Source organism: Acinonyx jubatus, chromosome C2, assembly GCF_027475565.1.
Source record: "Acinonyx jubatus isolate Ajub_Pintada_27869175 chromosome C2, VMU_Ajub_asm_v1.0, whole genome shotgun sequence".
In the NCBI taxonomy this organism is placed as follows: Eukaryota; Metazoa; Chordata; class Mammalia; order Carnivora; family Felidae; genus Acinonyx; species Acinonyx jubatus.
This window is the reverse complement of record NC_069384.1, coordinates 125051596-125071674: the sequence shown is the minus strand read 5'-3', so window position 1 is coordinate 125071674 and position 20079 is coordinate 125051596. Positions and strand designations below refer to the sequence as shown.

The window sequence follows — 20079 nt, the reverse complement described above, 5'->3', positions numbered from 1 at the left end:
TCTTTCAGGGCACTGGCATTTTCTTACCCAAAGCTTTGAGAGATGGCAACTCTATGAGCCAAGATGGTAAATTATCTGAATGGGCTGGAACCATGAATCTAAATCCAAAAGACAGAATTCAGCAAGGCTGAATGAAATCTACATTTAGAGATAACATGTTAACTGCATAAATGCCAAACAGGGTTATTTCTAACCTGGAGACTGTGAGAGAGAAACAGGCAGTAACATGGACTGTTTCAGGCAGGCAGACAAGGAGAAACTGTCCAGATTAAGGGACATAGTAGTTCCCTGGTGCTGTGCTGGGCTCACATCTGGAAAGCCAATCCAGATGGCATTTAGTGCCTCACTGACAGAGACCTATAGCCTGTTCTGTTTGGAATACAAGTCCTGTAGGACTTCAGCCTTCCTCTGAATATTCCCAACCCCTGACTGAGGATCCTATTCTCCTCTGCCTTTCTGTTGCCTTGTCTCCCCACTCCTACTCTGGTCCTCCCACCCCTGTATTGTGGTAGCCCTTGCCCTGCTCCATGGTTCAGTGAGAAGAGAGCAGAAAAGCTAAGGACTCCACAGATGGTCAAGAGAGGTGTAGGAAAGAATGTAGTCCAGTCAGGGTAGGGGTCTGTGCATGCTGGGTAGTCAGAGGAAGGACTTTGCTCTTTCTAGGTAATGAGGATCAATCCGTATGTGATATCAGGAAAAACTGCCAGTGTTGAAGCTGACAACATAGAGAAATTTAAAAATTGTGTTTAGCCCTGGTAATAGTAACATATAACAATGTACCGCTTACACCAAATTGTCATGTGGCACAATAACCAGTATACATGTACTGTCTGAATAACTTGTCTGAATCATACTTGATTGTAGCCCTCCATTCCCTTCATGAGTACCAGGCATTTGTGTTCATTGCTCTTAGACCTTAATTGTCAGCTCACGCAGCAGGGTAAACTGGTCATACTTCAAAAAGTTAAAACTAACATTGCATATAAAAATGAAGATGGGTACATAGTAACCTCAGTAGGTATCACAAGTGTATTGGTTTGTCTTGTTTTGTTTTGCCTTACTCTATTAGTTCATTTTATTGGATTTTGCCTCTTCATTTTTTAGATCATTTATTTTTTTATTTTTGTTATTGTCGAGGTATAGCTGCAACATAGTGTTAGATATTAGTTTCAGGTGTACAGCATAGTGACTTGACAAGCCTATACATTATGCTATGCTCACCACAAGTATAGCTAAAAATCATTTATTTAAAAAGTTTAATCATTTCTTCCATTTAGCTAATCCACATTTCATCCAGCATTTAGTTGGCTGTGGCTCTTAACATGCACGAAGCAGTCCTGTTTTCAGTTATTTTTTACTATGCAGATTGGTCTTCTCTGACACTAGGCAGTGGACTCTATGCCTGTAGCACCTGTGCTGCACGTGCTTGGATTCTCATGACAAGCTGGTTGTAGGTAAAGGAGAAGAAAGACAGCCTTTAAGGGACAATGAAGCAAGAGGGGGTTGGAGCAATCAGTGAACACTTCTCTGAATTCTTGTAGTCTATAAAGCTCTTTGGAAGGCCAACTTGAGTTTGCAATCCACTCTTAGTGCCACTTAAGTGTAGCTGTAGGGACTGGGGTCTTTTTTTTTTTTTTTTTTTTTTTTTTTTTTTTTTTTTGAAGTGCAAAGAAAACGCTGTTTATGAAATCTGCATCTGTTGGTGAAGTTTAGCTCATTCATCTTTGACCTCAAACAGCCCTAGAGAAGTTAATCGCAATTTCTGATTAAATTCTCAGTGTGTAGTTTGTACTTTTTTCCACAGCTCTAAGTGATGACAGAGAAGAAATTAATCTAGAGAATGAATCTAAGAGAAAAGCAGTGTAGGAACATACATTGAAGAACAGTAAGAAATGTGCTTGTTAGAGACTGGGCCAGAAGACTCGCCATTGAGTTTTGGCCTCTAGCAGGAGGTTGAGGAAGAAGAGTGAGGCTGTCTTCTGAACCATACACTGTCAGCTCCTTTTTTCTGGCTGAGGGAGCACTGCCTTGACCTGTCATGCCTGTGTCCTGTAAGCCAACTTCTCTGTACCATTATTTCTTCGTCTACAGTATGGGCTGAAAATACCTGCCCTCTTCTTCTTGGGGATCATGTGATGATCGAATGAAATAACATTTTAAAATGTTAAAGAACATTGCACATGTTAGGTAATCATCTCTTCCTGTGTGACTCATTAAACAACTTGCTTTCAATTCTTTATGTTGTTGGGCCATTCTTCGATCAAATTATAGATGTTCAGTTTTCCTTGCTCCAGCAACTTTGATTACCATAGACTGACTCTTGGTACCTCCCCTAAATCTGAGTTTCCTAACCCCATTTTCTGTATCTCTCCATATCCCCACTTGTCATCCATTCTTTTCCTTTGCAAAAAGTCTTGACACTGACTTGTTCTCTCCTCTGTTAAAGTCTCTGTTCTGCTGCCCTCGGATTAATATCATTTACTTTTTTGGGCTTCTTATTGATCTCCTGGCTCCCTTTATCTTAATTCTTTGATTTCTGAGCAGGTGCAGCCGGCCATACATTTTTTTAAGTAACCAAAGTGTAACATCTGCATTGCATTTTTTTCCTTTGTCATTTTCTCCAAGGACTAATACTCTCCTGCTGCCTAATACATGGCTACTTAGGGTACCCCACTATGAGAAAAATAGGCCAGCCCTTACCAATCTATTTTAAAACATATCCATTCTATACATTATCTCTTAGAATTTTGCCTTTGATTTTGCCTTTGACATAGAAATTTATGTGTCGGTCTCTCTGTCACTTACTATTCCTTAGGAGCTGACATGTATGCATTTTAACAGAAGTCTTCTAGAGAAAAGAGTATAATTCAAGCGAAAGAAAGTTGTTTAATAGTGAAAGTAGCCCCACCGGATGTAGTCAGCACACAGCCCCAGGTAGTGTTTCAGCTAAGAATGGTAACCACTTCCTGAAGTTGAGCTAGAAGATTCCTGACCCCTTCCAATTCTAAAAAATCCATGAGTGACTATAATGGTGGGAGTTTCAAGCACTTTGGCAAGCCAGTTTCAATCTCTCCCTCTATTTACTTTCTCCGTTTGGGGCTCTACACTCTTGCCCCTATAATACAGACTATTCTTTTAAGCTTTCCTAGCAGTTGCCAGTAGCTTGTCATATCTAAGAACATTTTCTTGGCAAACTACCATTCTGCATGAAAGGGAGAATTGGAAAGTGGATTTGACAGTTTACCACCCAAAGGATATTAATTGTGAGCTTTGTACTTTGGCAATCATAATTTACACAATAAACAAAATCCATTTGGTTGCTAAGCAACACCTTTCCCTCATTCTCGACCTCATTGGTGGTAATTGACCTTTGGACTTAAGAAATCTTAAGGTCTACCCTGTTTGCAGAACATGCTTGCTTTAGTGGCCCAGGCAGGAGCAGCCTCTTAATTCTGCCCTGTACTTACCTCCTATGGCTTGAATTTCACCTTCCATATCCTCATCTCCAACATGAATCCAGCAACCTTGGGTGTTCTGTCATCATAACTCAGAGTCATTATCTCAGATGAGATACTCTTCCGGCTTCTGTGGTGATTCCACATGCACTGAGACTTCACACCAGAAACAGCTTCTCTAGAATCCAGTATGGATTCACATCTAGTGAGCCTCCAAAGCAAAAGCTTCCATTTTTAGAATGATGAAAGCTCAACAGATTCTGTGTCTAATATGAATAATAAGACTGTCTTTAATTACAAGATACACCTCTTTGAAGGGTTCCAAATTTGGGAGTATGTTTTATGTGCATATACAAAATTGAGAACATTCAGAGACTATTTCTCTGCTATTATTTAGATATTATTACTTGAAATAATTTTCCCTCTAGGAAAAAAGTAGGTAAACTTGGTAAGAAGTCTTTCTTGTAAGAGTATAATTAATTGAAAGAAATAGCTTTTTATTGAAGAAACAAAATCAACACCTTTTAGAGTATTATAGTTTCATATTCATTCCCAGCACCTCCTAAGGCTTTTATTATATGTAGTCATTTGTGGTTGCTTCTAATATATAAATAAATGATAGCATTTGGTTTTTATCTTTAATCTTTTACCTGAATTATAACCATTTAGAATAGATGCCTGTCTGCTTTGGATTTTCTCTCTCTCTCTCTCTCTTTCTCTTTCTCTCTCTACCCCTCCCCTGCTCATGTTCTGTCTCTCTCTCAAAAATAAATAAACACTAAAAAAAAAAAATTGGGTGGCGGCGCGGAGTGGGGGGGAGTTGGTGCCTATGTGGCTCAGTTGGTTAAGCCTCCGACTTAGGCTCAGGTCATGATCTTGTGGTTGATGAGTTCGAGCCCCACATCAGGCTCTGTGCTGACAGTTTGGACCCTGGAGCCTCCTTCAGATAATGTATCTCCCTCTCTCTCTGCCCCTCACCCCCTCATGCTGTCTCTCTCTCTATCTGTATCTCAAAAATAAGTAAATATTTAAAAAAAAATTTTTTTTAATTAGATGGCTATTTTCTTGAGCAATCTAGACTTTTCCAGTTCTTCCTGACCCTGGGGCTTAATAACATAATAGGCAAAGGAGAGAAGGAGATGTGTGGGAGAGTATATTAATACCAGTGACCAAGTATTAAATGTGGCTGGCTGTAGGACATATACAACCATGACATTCAGTCATTTTTCTTTTTCAAAGGTAGAAAATATATGATGTGAGAGTGGTAGGAAGGGAGACTGGTTACTTTATCAGGAAAGGGAAAGACATATCACTGTAGATGATCTTGGAGAAAAGGTCAGATGGATTTCCATTTCCTTCATTAAACATGGGATCTTCTTGTTTCCCCTCTGTCTCTTTCTGAATCTACCATAGCTGATGTATTTGCTTCTGCCCCAGTTTGGCTCCCTCAAGGACCTGTGACACAAAGGCTAAAAGCCACAAAGGCCCATTGTTTGGCTGTGTCATCATTTCAACACCCCTTGGCTTACACTGTATTTGTGTTTTATTTGCAGCTCTGTGGCTGTCCTCTTTATTGGAAAGCCCCCATGTTCCGGGCTGCAGGGGGAGAGAGGACAGGATTTGTGTCCGCACAGTCATTCGTTGCCATGTGGAGAAAGTAAGTATACGACCAGTCACTCCAGGGCTAGGCAAAGAATTGTCTGGTTCTCACAAGGTGTTTTATAAAGGTCACTTATTTTACACATTCATTAATTTTTCTTTACCCTTTATTTCAACAAGTAAAATTCAGTGATTCACACTTATTTATAACCACACAAATTTTTTCCATAATCTTTATCTACATGTCTCTAATCAGTGAAAGAGATCTTCAAAGATAACTTTTTAGTAACTCTTTGATAGTTTCTTAGTTTTACTTGTTAAATTTGGGTCTTAGAATTTGACTCTGGTAGCAGTGGCATAAAAGTACAGTCTCCTCAGGGCACCTGGGTGATTCAGTAGGTTAAGTGCTTGACTTGATTGCAGCTCAGGTCATGATCTCACAGTTCATGATTTCAAGCCCCATGTCAGGCTTTATGCTGACAGTGCAGTTCCCGCTTGGAACTCACTCTGTCTTTCTCTCTCTCTGCCCCTACCCCACTCCCGTGTGTGCGCTCGCTCGCTCTCTCTCTCTCTCAAAATTAAGCTTTAAAAAAAAGTAGACTCTCCTTTAAGAGGAGCAGACCATATGTGTCATGTGAAAAAATAGAGCTTCCGGGGGCGCCTGGTTGGCTCAATCGGTTAAGTGTCCAACTCCTGATTTCAGCTCAGGTCTATGATGTCACGGATCGTCATAAGTGTACTCTTAATCCCCATCACCTGTTTCACCTCTGACAAGTTTTCTTTCATTTTAACCTTCTTTTTTTTTCTTCCTTCTTCTTTATAAGTTATTTCTTGATATATTTATACATTTTAAGAGAATGTCACAGCTTGCCCCTTCTACCTCTTAACTGACCGGACTTCTTTACATATGTTTATAGCCTTGTTTACATGTGTTCTGCTCACATTTTTTGGGCTAGATACCCTTCCTGATAAACTATTGGGAAATGCCATTCACCTGTTATCCTCATTGTCGTCATCATTATTATTACTTAAAATCAACATATAATAGCAGAATTCAGCACACAGATTCCTTCTGTTCCCTTCATGCCACCTAAAAAGCCCTTAGCAGTATAATGCTTGAGAATAGTAGGTGATTGATAAGTGTATTCTTATTTTTAAAAATCTAGCAGCAAGTTGAGTTCACCAAGTTCTTTCTGCATTACATTAGAACAACAGCTATAAGAGTATATAGAACTCCTATCAGTTAATGAACTTTTTGTTAAAGAACCATACCAATGCTAAATGTTAAAATGCTTCATGTTGTCCAGGTGAATTTTAGTCATTTTGTTACAGGGAATAGTTCTAAGTTGTCTGAATACCAAGAACTAAAAGGGCCCTAGGAGAGTCATTCCTCATACACTATCTAGTTGACACTTCACAGTCAGTGTCATGATCACCATTCCACGTCTCCTATAGCAAATAGAAAACTGCTGGATAAAATCTAAGAAATACCTTTTTTTTTTTTTAAATGTGTTGATAAGTAGTCATAAAAGTCAGGGAATTCATTAGAGGCTAGAAATAGCATAAAAGCACTAATTAACAGGAGTGAACCAGCAAAAGAATTGGCATTTCCCCTTAGGGTATTTATCATCAGTATTTCTGGCAGCCTAGAACCTACAGGAAGGAAATAGAGCCTTGGGCCTGAACAGTAGAGAAGTCAGCTTGGATTCCCTCTCCTTTTCCCACCAGTAAAGCCAAGACTTTAGCTGGGTGGTCCAATTATGTGTTAATTATTATTGTTATTTTAAATTAGCATGTAACAGTAGCCGAATTAAAGAACTTGAAATGTATACATGTTCTAACTTTTGTTCAGCTAACTTCTTTCACCCTGGTAAATATCAGGCCCTGAAAAAGCCTTAGCTGGATGCAGTATGAACCAAGGGTAGAAAGAATATAGATGCTGCACAACTCTTGTCAGAGGTACCTTTAGCCATTGAGATCAGCATTGTTGGTCATCTAACAATCTGTGAAAGCGGCAAGAAGTGAGTTATAATTGTTTCAGAAAAAAACTTTGAATAAGCTGAGAGATTGAAAAAAAAGGAAGTAGTCTATTCCAGAAGAGATTAGAGCCAGAAAGAAGTAATTATTTTAGGTCATTCTGAATATTCTAGAACCCTACATTTGTGAGCCAAAGGGTGACTATAGCAAAGGAAAACTGTTAACCAACTTGAGTTACCTGTAGTTAACCACATAATCTTAATAACAGCCAGGTTTTTTGTCTTAAGACTGTGTCACTGAAAAGGTGGACATTTATGCTGGTAGGTAGAGCAGCAGCAGCCACAACAGCTGTGTCCTTTTTTTTTTTTTTTTTTTAATTATTCATTTTTGAGAGAGTGTGAGTGGGGGAGGAGCAGAGAGAGAGGGAGACACAGAATCTGAAGCAGGCTCCAGGCTCTGAGCTGTCAGTGCAGAGCCCGATGCAGGGCTCGAACTCACAAACCGTGAGGTCATGACCTGAGCTGAAGTCATACGCTTACCGACTGAGCCACCCAGACGCCCCTAGCTGTGTTCTTTTATTGAGATGGATCATTTTAATTTTATCTCTAGGGAAAGGATATTTTTACAAAAGGCAAAGGGGAAAAAAGACACACAGCACAACTCTTCATTTTAGGTAACTACAGGAGACTGTTTATGAAGTCATACAGCATGACTAACTGTCTCTGTCTTTTTTCATTTGAGAAAACATTTCTGTGACTAGATTGAGTGTATGTCTGTATATTAGTCTTATTTTATGACCCACACTAAAATGGTTGGAGCGCCCTCTAGTGGGAGCTCCTTTCGGCGTTCTTAAAATGCCTTTATTTTATTTTATTTTATTTTATTTTATGTTTTTATGTTTTTATGTTTTTATGTTTTTATTTAAATTCCAGTTCGTTAACATACAGTGTAATAGTAATTTCAGGTGTACAACACTACCATTCAGCATGGGCTTATCACAAAAAGTGCCCTCTTTAAACCCCCATCACCTGTTTCACCCATCCCTCTACCACTGTCACCCCTGGTAACCATCAGTTTGTTCTCTGTTGTTAAGAGTCTGTATCTTGGCTTTTAAAATGCCTTTTAAGGGATGCCTTGGTGGCTCCATTGGTTGAGTATCCAACTCTTGATTTTTGCTCAGGTCATGACCCCAGGGTTGTGGGATCCAGGCCTGGGTTACCCTCTGTGCTGACCTTGGAGCCTGCTTAAGATTCTCTCTCTCCCTCTGCCCTTTTCCCCTGCTCATGCGCTCTCTCAAAATAGAATAGAATAAAATAAAATAATTAAAAATAGTAATAAAATGCCTTTTAAAAGCAGAGGTGCTTTAAGGGAGACCCAGATATGGCTATATGGGGAGACTAAGCAGCTGAGCATGATGGTTTGAGTTATCATACTGATCTTGAAGAAGATGTGTGTTTATTTTTGCAATTTTTTTTTTTTTTTTTACCAATTTTGCCCTTTGCATAAGGTGACTTGGGCTTAAGTATAGTACATTAAAGCTTTCAACTACAAAAAAATTACTGGCAAATAATGACATAGAATTTAAACATATTGGCATATGCATATACAAGCTGACTTGCTCCCATAATAGGCTCTTTATATTCTTGAAAAGTGAAGTCACATGTAAAAGTCACAGAATAACAAGAAATAATTTCCCTGCTATCCCAGTACTCATGGGATGGAGGGCTTCCTAGCCCTCCTCCTAATGTTTTGAGGATGAACACCTTAATGGGCTCTTGTTCCCCTGCTTCTGCCCTCCCTCCTTTCCCTGCCTTATTGCCCATTTCATATCTATACTCTGATATCTATTTTCTTACAGTCAGGACATTTTTACATTTTTAGGGGAAAGACATTGCTCCATGGCTTTTTTGAGTTCCTGGATTACCCACTTTGTGGCAGAGATCCTCTCAGTCAGTCAAGTAATATTGATCCAGCTTCGTTATGCCTTATTTTCACTTACCTTTGAATGTCAATGTATGATTTGTCTCTTAACAGTATTTTGTTTTAAGAGCTCTGGAAGATACCAGTTTAAAATAGCTATGTTTACCTTCTTTCTCCAGCTTTCACAACTTTTATTTATCTCCTTTTCTCTTCCATATAGAGTTTACCGGCCACTGTCATCAGCTGGAAATCATAATTCACCTTTTCTTTCTATTTCATGCTTCTGGTCAGAAAAAGCCATTCTTGATTTGCCTTTTTCCTCTCAGAGTATCTCTCATCTGTGCTATCCTTTCTTTATAAAAGTGCTCCTTTACGAAGATCTCACCACCTTTTTATTGTGATCATCGCAACCATTTTCTAATCCTAGGAGGTGGTTCCCATCAGCATTTATTACATACTAATCTTTTTCTGAAATGTATACATGTTTAACTGTAGAGGCCTTGAGAATGCTAGAGAATGATAAGGAGAATTAATATACAAATTATACTATAACTTTAATAATCACAAATGAAGTCAGTTTTTAACTATACATCCATTAGATCACAAACATTTTTTGAGAATCTTCTGTGTGAAAGTCACTGTGCTGGCTGCTAAGGAAGAAAAAAGACCTGTCTATAACTGTGTCTGCCCTTTAAGTGCCAGTGAAATAAAAACAAACTAATAGTACAATGGTAAATATAATACAATAAATTAAATAGTACAAAGATCAGTAAAGAATTTAGTTATGAGAGAAGGCTTTTTGAAAGACTTGCATTATTAGCTGAACCTTAAAGAATAGCCAGCATTCCAATAGCAAAGTCAAGAGGGATGGTATTCTAGGAGAGTAGAATCATATGAGAAATGGCAAAGAGGCAAAAATGCACATGGCACACTTAGAGAATAATGGACCAGGCCAGCTGTCTGGAGTGGAAGTTTCATTTAGCAAAGCAGTAAGGTAGATAGGTAGTCAGGCTCCCATCTAGTTACAGAGAGCCTTAAATGCTGAACTGAGGCAGTTAGACTATTCGTATAAGTGGTAGAGAGCTACTGAACATTTTTGAAAAAGAGGATTATATAATCAAAGAATGTTTCGGAATGAATTGCCTGTGTTTTAAGGTTGGATGAACACTGAAATCTGTTTTTACCCTTTTCCTTCTGTTGGTCTCAGCATGAAGTAATAAGACCCTTACTGAACTCAAAAGTACACTGGCATTAGAAAAGAGGGAATGGTTGTATAAAACATTTTGAGGAAATATTCCTAAGGACTCCTGTATTCCCATCCTGTATTCCAAACACTTAGGGATCCAAGCTGGAAACCTAGGAGTTGTTATGGACTTCCCCTTACTTTCATCCCTCCACACCAATCAACTACCCTGTCCTTCTCATTACAACCAGATTTTCCCCTTTGTCTTCATCTCCCACTGCTACTATCCATGCTCAGGCCCATAGTTGGATTTTTGCTTGATATTTTTGAAAAGCACATCTGATCTTGTCACTGTCCAAGTTAAAATTCTTCCATGGAGTAGGCCAAAGCCAAGTCTTCCTGATCTAACATAAAAAGGCCAATCCTATATGCTCATGTCCACTTTTCTTACCACCCCAGTGTTTGTAGCTGCCAAAATATTCCACACACTCTCACACCAGGCATTTGTACTTGCAGCCCTCCTGACCCACAGCATCCTTCTTTCCTACTTACCAGTTCTAGGGAATCTCACTGGCCCTCTTGTGTCCTCCCATGACACCCATGCTTATTACTTCTGTCGCATGACAGAGTATAACCTGAGTATGTAAGTATAATCTTAATGGTGTAGCACTGTCACTAGACTATAAACTGTTTACAGAGCACAGAACTGTGTCTTATTTTCTCTGAATCCCAAGTATCTTCAAGGCTAGACACAAGTGGCACACAGTTAGCATTCACTAAATGTAATGAAGAAAAACAAAATGTGGAGACTAATGGGATGTGCATAAAATAAGGAAAAGAAATAAGTTTAAAATGACTTCAAATTTCAAGCCCAGATAATTTGGATATTTCCACCTTTAACAAAAATAGATGTCCAGGAAAAGGACTGGCTTTGATGGGAAGATATAAAATTTGTTTTTTGATACTTTAACTTTGTTGTCAGAGTATAGTTACTAAGTGGAAATGTCCAGTATTAGTTGGGCATGAGGAATTCATAGAGCTTAAAGACTTAAAAGGGCATTCATTCATTTTTTTTTCTTTTTTTATTGGCCCTTCAAAGTCTAATTTCAGAAACCCCCTATCAGGTGGGCCCTGAATATGTCTGCCAAACTGGGCAAACAGAAGTCTTTGTCTTATGTGGTGCATAGTAGTCCAACTGATATATTCTCTCCTGGCTGGCAGGTAGCTCTAGAGTTCTGGGCCTGGATGTCCTGTGCCAAACCTGAATGGACATTTTCCCTCCCCTGCAATTAGTTGATCCTGTGGTCTTAGCCCCAGAAACATTTTACAAAAATAATATGCCATTTTGTTATTGAGCTTTTCTTGAGGTGTCCCTTTGACAAAATCAAGAGCATGGAGGGGCTCCTGGGTGGCTTAGTTGGTTAAGCGTCTGACTTTTTGATTTTGGCTCGGATCATGATCTCACAGTTCATGAGTTCAAGCCCAGCATTGGGCTCTGTGCTAACAGTACAGAGCCTGCTTGGGATTCTCTCTCTCCCTCTTTCTCTGGCCCTCCCTTCTGCTTGCTCTCTCTCTCTCATTCTCTCTCAAATAAGTAAGTAAATAAATAAATAAACTTTAAAAACTTAAAAGAACGTAGAAAAATTCCCTTTCTTAATCTTTGAAAAGAGAGAACTTGATTCTAGATCTAAATGGCCTTCAGTTCAGGCTGAAATTAGCAACTGTTGATATTGTAGACATTGTTCACAGTAGCCAGACTTCCTAAGCAGTTGTCTCTTTTGTAGGTTGCTGAATAACCATCATGATGATGCCTCTAAGTTTATCTGTCTCCTGGCAAAGCCCAGCTGCAACTCTCTAGAACAGGAGGATTTTATCCCTTTACTTCAGGTAATTTTCATTTCCTTCTAAAAATGGGTTTTATTTTTAGAGTTTCAGAGGTTTTAAATATTTTTCAGCTGTAAGATATGTCAATTGAGATATACAAATCTAGAAGTCAGATTTGTAGAAGAGTGGCTTTCAAGCTCATTTTAGCAATAAAATCCTCTTGTTAAATGAAAATTAACACAGAACCCATAGTTTTAATAAAACAGATAAAACAGGGCAACTCCCACTGAAGCAGAGAAAGGGGTGCCACTCACCCTCCCCCTTGTCTAACCACAGGAAACATTGAAACACCTTCTGAAACCAGACATTTGGCCTACTTGGCCTAATTGACCTATGCCCAACTGAAAGGGCCCACTTGAGGAGTATTTACATCTAGGCCTTCCAATAAGAATCAGTTACAAGCCAATATTGGATCTTTTTTTACTATAGCATTCTTCATAGCCTGATACGTTGCTTATTAATATTCTTAATTTCATGTCTAAATATTTGGCTTTCCTAAGCAGATTGCAAATTCCTTGAAGCTAAGGTCTGTCTTTTCATGTATGTTGAATGCTTTTCATTGTTTTAGTTGTTCCAGTAAATCTTTGTTGACCTGTTCATAAGGATGCCTAAAGAAGGACAGAAAAATATATTAACATAGTTTGTTTTGTTTTGTTTTTTCAGTTGTATTCATGGCTGCCATCATTTTTTGGTAAATTTTTTGTTGAAACATAATATATACACAAAAAACATACAGATCAAAAGTGCACCCAACAATCATGTTTCACATATGAGTGAAATCGTATAATGTTTGTCTTTCTGTGATTGACTTATTTCACTTAGCATTATACCCTCTAGGTCCATTCATGTTGCAAATGGCAAGATTTCAATTCTTTTTTATGGCTGCATAATATTTCATCGTGTGTGTGTGTGTGTGTGTGTGTGTGTGTGTGTGTGTGTGTACACACACATACATATAAATATATACCACCTGTTCTTTATCCATTCATCAGTCAGTGGTCACTTGAGTTGCTTCCATAGTTTGGCTATTGTAAATAATGCAGGAATAAGCATAGGGATGCATGTATCTTTTCATATTAGTGTTTTCATATTCTTTGGGTAAATACCCAATAGTAGAATTACTAGGTCATATGGTAATTCTATTTTTAATTTTTTGAAGAACCTCCATACTGTTTTCCATAGTGGCTGTACAAAGTTGCGTTCCCACCAACAGTACACATGAGGGTTCCCTTTTCTCTACATCCTTACCAACACTTCTTATTTATTTTTTTGATTTTACTGTTCTTACAGGTGTGAGGTAATGTCTCACTGTGGTTTTCATTTGTATTTCCCTGATGATTGATGATGTTGAACATCTTTTCATGTGTCTGTTAGCCATCTATATGTCTCTTTAGATAAATGTCTGTTCAAAAACATTAAGTTTTTTTTTTAGTTTTTTAAATTTACATCCAAATTAGTTAGCATATGTGCAACATTGATTTCAAGAGTAGATTCCTTAATGCCCCTTACCCATTTACCCCATCCCCCCTCCCACAACCCCTTCCATAATCCTCAGTTTGCTCTCCATATTTAAGAGTCTCTTATGTTTTGTCCCCCTCCCTGTTTTAATATTATTTTTGCTTCCCTTCCCTTATGTTCATCTGTTCTATGTCTTAAAGTCCTCATACGAGTGAAATCATATGATATTTGTCTTTCTCTGATGGACTAATTTCGCTTAGCATAGTACCCTCGAGTTCCATCCACGTAGTTGCACATGGCAAGATTTCATTCTTTTTGATTTCTGAGTAATCCTCCATTGTATATATATACCATATCTTCTTTATTCATTCATCCATCGATGGACATTTGGGCTCTCTCCATACTTTGTTGTTGATAGTGCTGCTATAAACATTGGGGGGTGCTTGTGCTCCTTCAAAACAGCATACCTGTATCCCTTGGATAAATGCCTAGTAGTGCAATTGCTGGCTAGTAGGGTAGTTCTATTTTTAATTTTTTGAGGAACCTCCATACTGTTTTCCAGAGTGGCTGCACCAGCTTGCATTCCCACCAACAATGCAAAAGAGATCCTCTTTCTCCGCATCCTCGCCAACATCTCTTGTTGCCTGAGTTGTTAATGTTAGCCATTCTGACAGGTGTGAGTGGTATCTCATTGTGGTTTTGATTTGTATTTCATCATTCCCCTGATGATGAGTGATGTTGAGCATTTTTTCATGTGTCGGTTGGCCATCTGGATGTCTTCCTTGGAGAAGTGTCTATTCATGTCTTTTGCCCATTTCTTCACTGGATTCTTTGTTTTTTTGGGTGTTGACACTGATGAGTTCTTTATAGATTTTGGATACTAAACCTTTATCTGATATGTCGTTTGCAAATATCTTCTCCCATTCTGTCGGTTGCCTGTTAGTTTTGCTGATTGTTTCCTTTGCTATGCAGAAGGTTTTTATTTTGATGGGGTCCCAGTAGTTCATTTTTGCTTTTGTTTCCCTTGCCTCTGGAGACTTGTTGAGTAAGAAGTTGCTGCAGCCAAGATCAAAGAAGTTTTTGCCTGCTTTCTCCTCTAGGATTTTGATGGCTTCCTGTCTTAGCATTTAGGTCTTTCATCCATTTTGAGTTTGTTTTTGTGTCTGGTGTAAGAAAGTGGTCCAGGTTCTTCTGCATGTTGCTATCCAGTTTTCCCAGCACCACTTGCTGAAGAGACTGTCTTTATTCCATTGGATATTCTTTCCTGCTTTGTCAAAGATGAGTTGGCCATACGTTTGTGGGTCCATTTTTGGGTTCTCTATTCTGTTCCATTAATCTGAGTGTCTGTTTGTGTGCCAGTAAAAAACATTAGGTTTTAATAACAGTTCTGTATCCACCCCTTGATCCATTCTTGACCCTGCTCTGACTCCTACAAACTACATATTTTGTGTCCTCTTCCCTGACTAGCTTATGGTTGGGTCTGGTCACTGGATCATACTGCCTGGAATGGGCATTTCTTCCCCACTTTGTTTCAGCACAGCAACCATATCTATATGCTGCAGCTTTTGCTGAGTGGCCTCTTCTCCACAGTTCTATTGCCTACCTCGCTCCTATAACTCTTTTCCTTGCCTTGTCGCTCTGGCTGTAGGGATTGTAAGGGTGTCTTTCTGTTGCTTGTTCCTGGTGCCTCACCGTTCCCTTGTGTGTTCCCTTAACCTGCGCATGACTTTACATGTAGTCCCTTCATGAAAGATTCACATGGGTGAAGTCTCTTTCCTGTGGGGACCCTATCCTGACTGAGTTTTACCAGAAGTTTTAATAAGACCTCTGACAGGAGTTTAAATTAAATCCATATCAAGAGAATTACAAATAATAATAAAACTGTAATTATGCATTAGTGGACATTTATACTCCTTTGCTTATTAGGAGAGATTTTATTTTTCTTTAACAAATGGACTTGTGGAATCTTCAGGTAAAGATGACAGACTGAATAGATACATTCTCCTTCCATTCTGTCCCAAACTTCTCTGAAGTTAAAGTCTAGGAGTTTAAAAGAATAAACAAATGAAAATAAATGGAATAGTAAAGAAGAATGCAGGAGAAAAAAATTACTGTCAAGAGGTTACCATATTTCTTAAGGTAGAAGGCAGAAGGGGCACCAGTCGGTTAAGTGTCTGACTTTGGCTCAGGTCATGATCTCACGGTTCGTGAGTTTGAGCCCCATGTCAGGCTCTGTGCTGACAGCTTGAGCCTGGAGCCTGTTTCAGATTCTGTGTCTCCCTCTCTCTTTGCCTCTCCCCTGCTTGTGTTGTGTGTGTGTCTCTCTCAAATATAAATAAAAACATTAAAAAAAAAAAAGAAGGCAGAAGCAAGCTACGGAAATCACAGCCCAGAATGAGGGGCTGTGTATGGGCTGTAGTGGAGAAGTGAGCTGCTCTCCTTTATTCTCTCAGCAGGATCCCAAAGTAGCTATAAACTCAGGGTTGGCAGATCCAACGGGAACTATTAGAAATGGGGATTCATTGAAGGGTGGTATATAGAACAATGGACCAGTTGATTCTATTTGGTTCCCAAAAGTAAAGTGCAGCCTGGCATTTTATTCACAAGCATAAACAAAATAACAAACAAGAAAGCATGCTAAGACAAATTCCAATAGACAAGTATTCTAGGTAGTACCTGGCCAGCACTCCTCAGAATTGTCAAGGTCATCAAAAACAAGGAAAATTTGTAAAATTGTCACAGCCAAAGGAGCCTAAGGAGATATGACAACTAAGTGTAATAGGAGATCCTGGGTAGGATCCTGGGACAGAAAAAACATACTAGACAAAAACTAAATGTGAATAAAGTAGGGTCTCACATAATAGTAATATAATATCAATATTATTATAATAATTGCTTATTATAATAAATGCTAATGTAATGCAACATATATGGGAACTCTCATACTGTCTTCCAGATTTTTCTTTAAAACTGCTCTAAAAAATAAAGTCTTTTTAAACAATTACTATATTCAGAGAGATTATCTAAAATAAGAATAGAATATTATGAAAACAGAATGCTAACCACTGGAAAGAGCTGTTAGAATTTTAAAATGTACCAAAATTTAAAATTTCATCATAAGGCCTAGAAGCTAAAGTTTAGGATATCTCGCAAGGGGGGGGGTGGTGTGGGCAGGGGAGACGGAGGGAGGCGACATAAAGACAAGAATTTCAACAACTAACTGGAGTCTGGAGAAGAAAAAAGGACAAAATGGAGAGAAGGAACTTATCACAGAAATAATATAGAATGGAGGGGCGCCTGGATGGCTCAGCCGTTTGGGCATCCGACTTCGGCTCAGGTCATGATCTCACCGTTCCTGAGTTTGAGCCCCGTGTTGGGCTCTGTGCTAACAGCTCAGAGCCTGGAGCCTATTTCAGATTCTCTGTCTCCCTCTCTCTCTCTCTGCCTCTCCTCCACTCGTGTTCCTTCTCTCTCAAAAATAAATAAACATTAAAAAAAATTAAAAGAAATAATACAGAATGGAGAGAATTGGAGAGACTGCGGTGATGAGTCCAAAAAGCTGGAACCCAGTAGGATTCCTTGGGATCCCTGTTTCCCTCTTTGGGAGAAACACAACATGCTTGTGTAACTAGCATCTAATCAAAAATAGAAATTGACACTCCCACCCCAGTTTCTCTTGCTCCCTCCATTCTTGCCCACAGAATTAAAGAAATTATATAGAATACAAGTCTTTTGCTTGAAAAAAGTCAAGTACAATGAATAAAAAAAAAGAAACAGACATAAACATATCATCTTGAAAGTTTAGAAAAACTGATGAAAACAAGATACTAAAAGTTTTCAGAGAGTAAAACGAGGTTCCTTTAACAGGAACAAAAATTGAGGTGCTGTTAGATTCTCCTTGGCAACTCTAGGGAAATGGATTTGAAATCAGATTTCTAATATCTGCCAAGCTATCAGTCAGATATGAGGTTTAGAATAAAGACATTTAAAATTTAAGAAAGTGGGGCACTTGGGTGGCTTAGTTGGTTAAGTGGTTAAGTGTCTGACTTTGGCTCAGGTCATGGTCTCAAGTTTCATGAGTTTGAGCCCCACATCAGGCTCTGCATTGACAGCTCAGATCTCTCTCTCAAAAATAAACAAACATGGAAAACAAACAGCAGAAAGTTTGTCTGCTATCTTCTTAGAGTTACTTGAATATATATACTATGTCAAATTAAGTAAACCAAGAAAGAGGAATATATGATCCACGAAACAGTGGGTTCAATCCAAAGAAGCAGTGAAGGGAAGACCTTAGATGGCAACTGAAGAGCAGCCAGTCCAGAATAGAAAAGGTGATGGGGTTTCTCTGGGAAGTTCTCAATAAAAGGGAATAGGGAGGGGAGGAGCTACTCCATGCAGTACTATTATATTTGAGAAGAGAAACTAGAGGGTATGCTGACAGCACAGCATTCTGTATGAACAAGTTAAAGAAAAGCAATTCAAAACTCCCAAGAAAACTGAAAAAAACTATATAAGACAGTCATGTTTTAAGCTTGAAACAAACTGAAATATGGCATGATTATAAACAACTGATGGAGAGTAAGAAAAGAAAGTCCATTTAACTTCAGTTCTCCTTTGCCCAAGAGACACGATGTTGGACCACTAAGAAAGTAGGAAATTTCTCCTGGAATGGAAGCAGTGGCAGGCTACATTTTTCTTGCCCTCCTGCCTAGCTGGCCCAAATGTGGGTGGGTGCCAGTTCTGACACTCTGCATGTTCCTTGTTAGCACCATTTGCCCCATTCTAGCATTCCCTTGCAGACTTTCCCCAGCAGGCCCCCTCCAGAGTAGCTCCCACCCTGCCACATCCAGTAGGCACCCTAGTCTAGGAATGGCACTTGCCTCCAAAGCCGTTCCCATCCCATCATACATAGTGGGCAGCCTCAGCCAGGACCTGCACCCTCAAAAACTACTCCTACCCAGGGGAGTTGGGGACAGCCCTCCTCACAGAAGTTGTGGCCTAGCCACAAAGGGAGGGAACATGCAGGCCACACAGAGTCACCCCTGGAGATCTGGTTCTGGTGACCAGGGAAGACTGTGTTTCTGGGCCCCACAGGATGCCTTCTACATAAGGCCACTCCTTCATGACCAGGAGATGTAGCTGATTTACCTAAAACATAGAAACAAGGAGAGTCAGACAATACATAGAAACAAGAAGAGTCAGACAAAATGAGGAGACAGGAATGTGTTTCAAATAAAAGAACAAGACAGAAAACAACCTCAGAAAAAGAACTTTACAAAATGGAGATAAGCAGTCTAGCTAATAGGGAGTTCAAATAATGGTCATAAAGATGCTCACTAGAACTATAGAGAAGAATGAATGAACACAGTGAAAACTTCAACAAAGAGAAAATGTTAAAGGGAACCAATCAGGACTGAAGAACAATAATTGAAATGAAAAAATACACTAGAGGGAATCAACGGCAGTTAGAGGATGCAAAAGAATGGATCAGTGATCTAGAAAGCAGAGTAGTGGAAATTATCCAAGCTGAACAGCAGAGTGAAAATTTTTAATATGAGAATAGTTTAAGGGACCTCTTAGACAACATCAGGCTTAGCAACATTTGCATTAGAGGGATCCTAGAAGGAGAAGAGAGAAAAAGCAGAAAACATATTTGAAGAAATAATAACTGAAAAATTTTTTAACTGAGGAAGAAAACAGACATCTGGGTCCAGGAACCTCAGAGAGCCCCAAACAAGATGAACCCAAAGAGGTCCACATAAGTCACGTAATAATTGAAATGTGAAAAGTTAGAAAGAATCTTAAAAAGCAGCAAGAGAAAAGCAGCTAGCTACCCACAAAGGAACATCCATAAACGTATGAGCTAACGTTACGGCAAAAATTTTTCAGGCCAGAAGGGGGTGGAATGATATATTTAAAGTGCTAAAAGGAAAAATGAAAAACCCCACAAGCAAGAGTACTCTACCTAACAAGGTTATATTTCAGAATTGAAAGAGAGAAAGTTTCTCAGACAAAAATTAAAGAAGTTTAACTTCTTTAAGTTTTTTTAAACTTTTTTGAAGTGAACCAGCCTTACAAGAATTGCTAAAAGAACTTCTTTAAGCAGAAAAAAAGGCCATAACTAGAAGTAAGAAAATTATGAAAAAAATCGCCAAAACCCTCACCAGTAAAAGCAAACATACAGTAAAGGTAGTGGCTCAACCACTTATAAAGCTAGTATGAAAGTTAAAAGACAAATAGTAAAATTGACTATATGTACAATAGTTAAGGGATGCACAAAATAAAAAGTTGTAAAATATGAGATCAAATACATAAAACATCAGGGGATGTGCAGAGGATTAAAAATATGGTGCTTTTAGAATATATTAGGACTTAAGCGACCATTAACTTAGAATAGAAAGTCATCCAACCACCAAAAAACTACCAGAAAACAATGAACAAAATGCCAGTAAGTACATACCTGTCAATAATTGTTTTTTTTTTTTAATTTTTAATGTTTATTTATTTTTGAGAGAAAGAGGGACAGAACGTGAATGGGGGAAGCGCAGAGAGAGAGGGAGACACAGAATCAGAAGCAGGCTCCAGGCTCCGAGCTGTCAGCAC

The 20079-nt window shown here is 38.8% G+C and overlaps 1 protein-coding gene across 6 annotated transcripts in view; it reads left to right on the top strand.

Moving 5' to 3' along the window:
• PPP2R3A (protein phosphatase 2 regulatory subunit B''alpha) overlaps window positions 1-20079 on the top strand; it is a 209419-nt gene that overhangs the window by 77553 nt on the left and 111787 nt on the right. For all 6 annotated transcript variants that reach the window (XM_027061792.2, XM_027061790.2, XM_053221418.1 and 3 more), the window contains 2 exons: window positions 5009-5112; window positions 11919-12021. In XM_027061792.2, the coding sequence (XP_026917593.1) occupies window positions 5009-5112; window positions 11919-12021 (207 nt within the window). The remainder of the gene's footprint in view (window positions 1-5008; window positions 5113-11918; window positions 12022-20079) is intronic.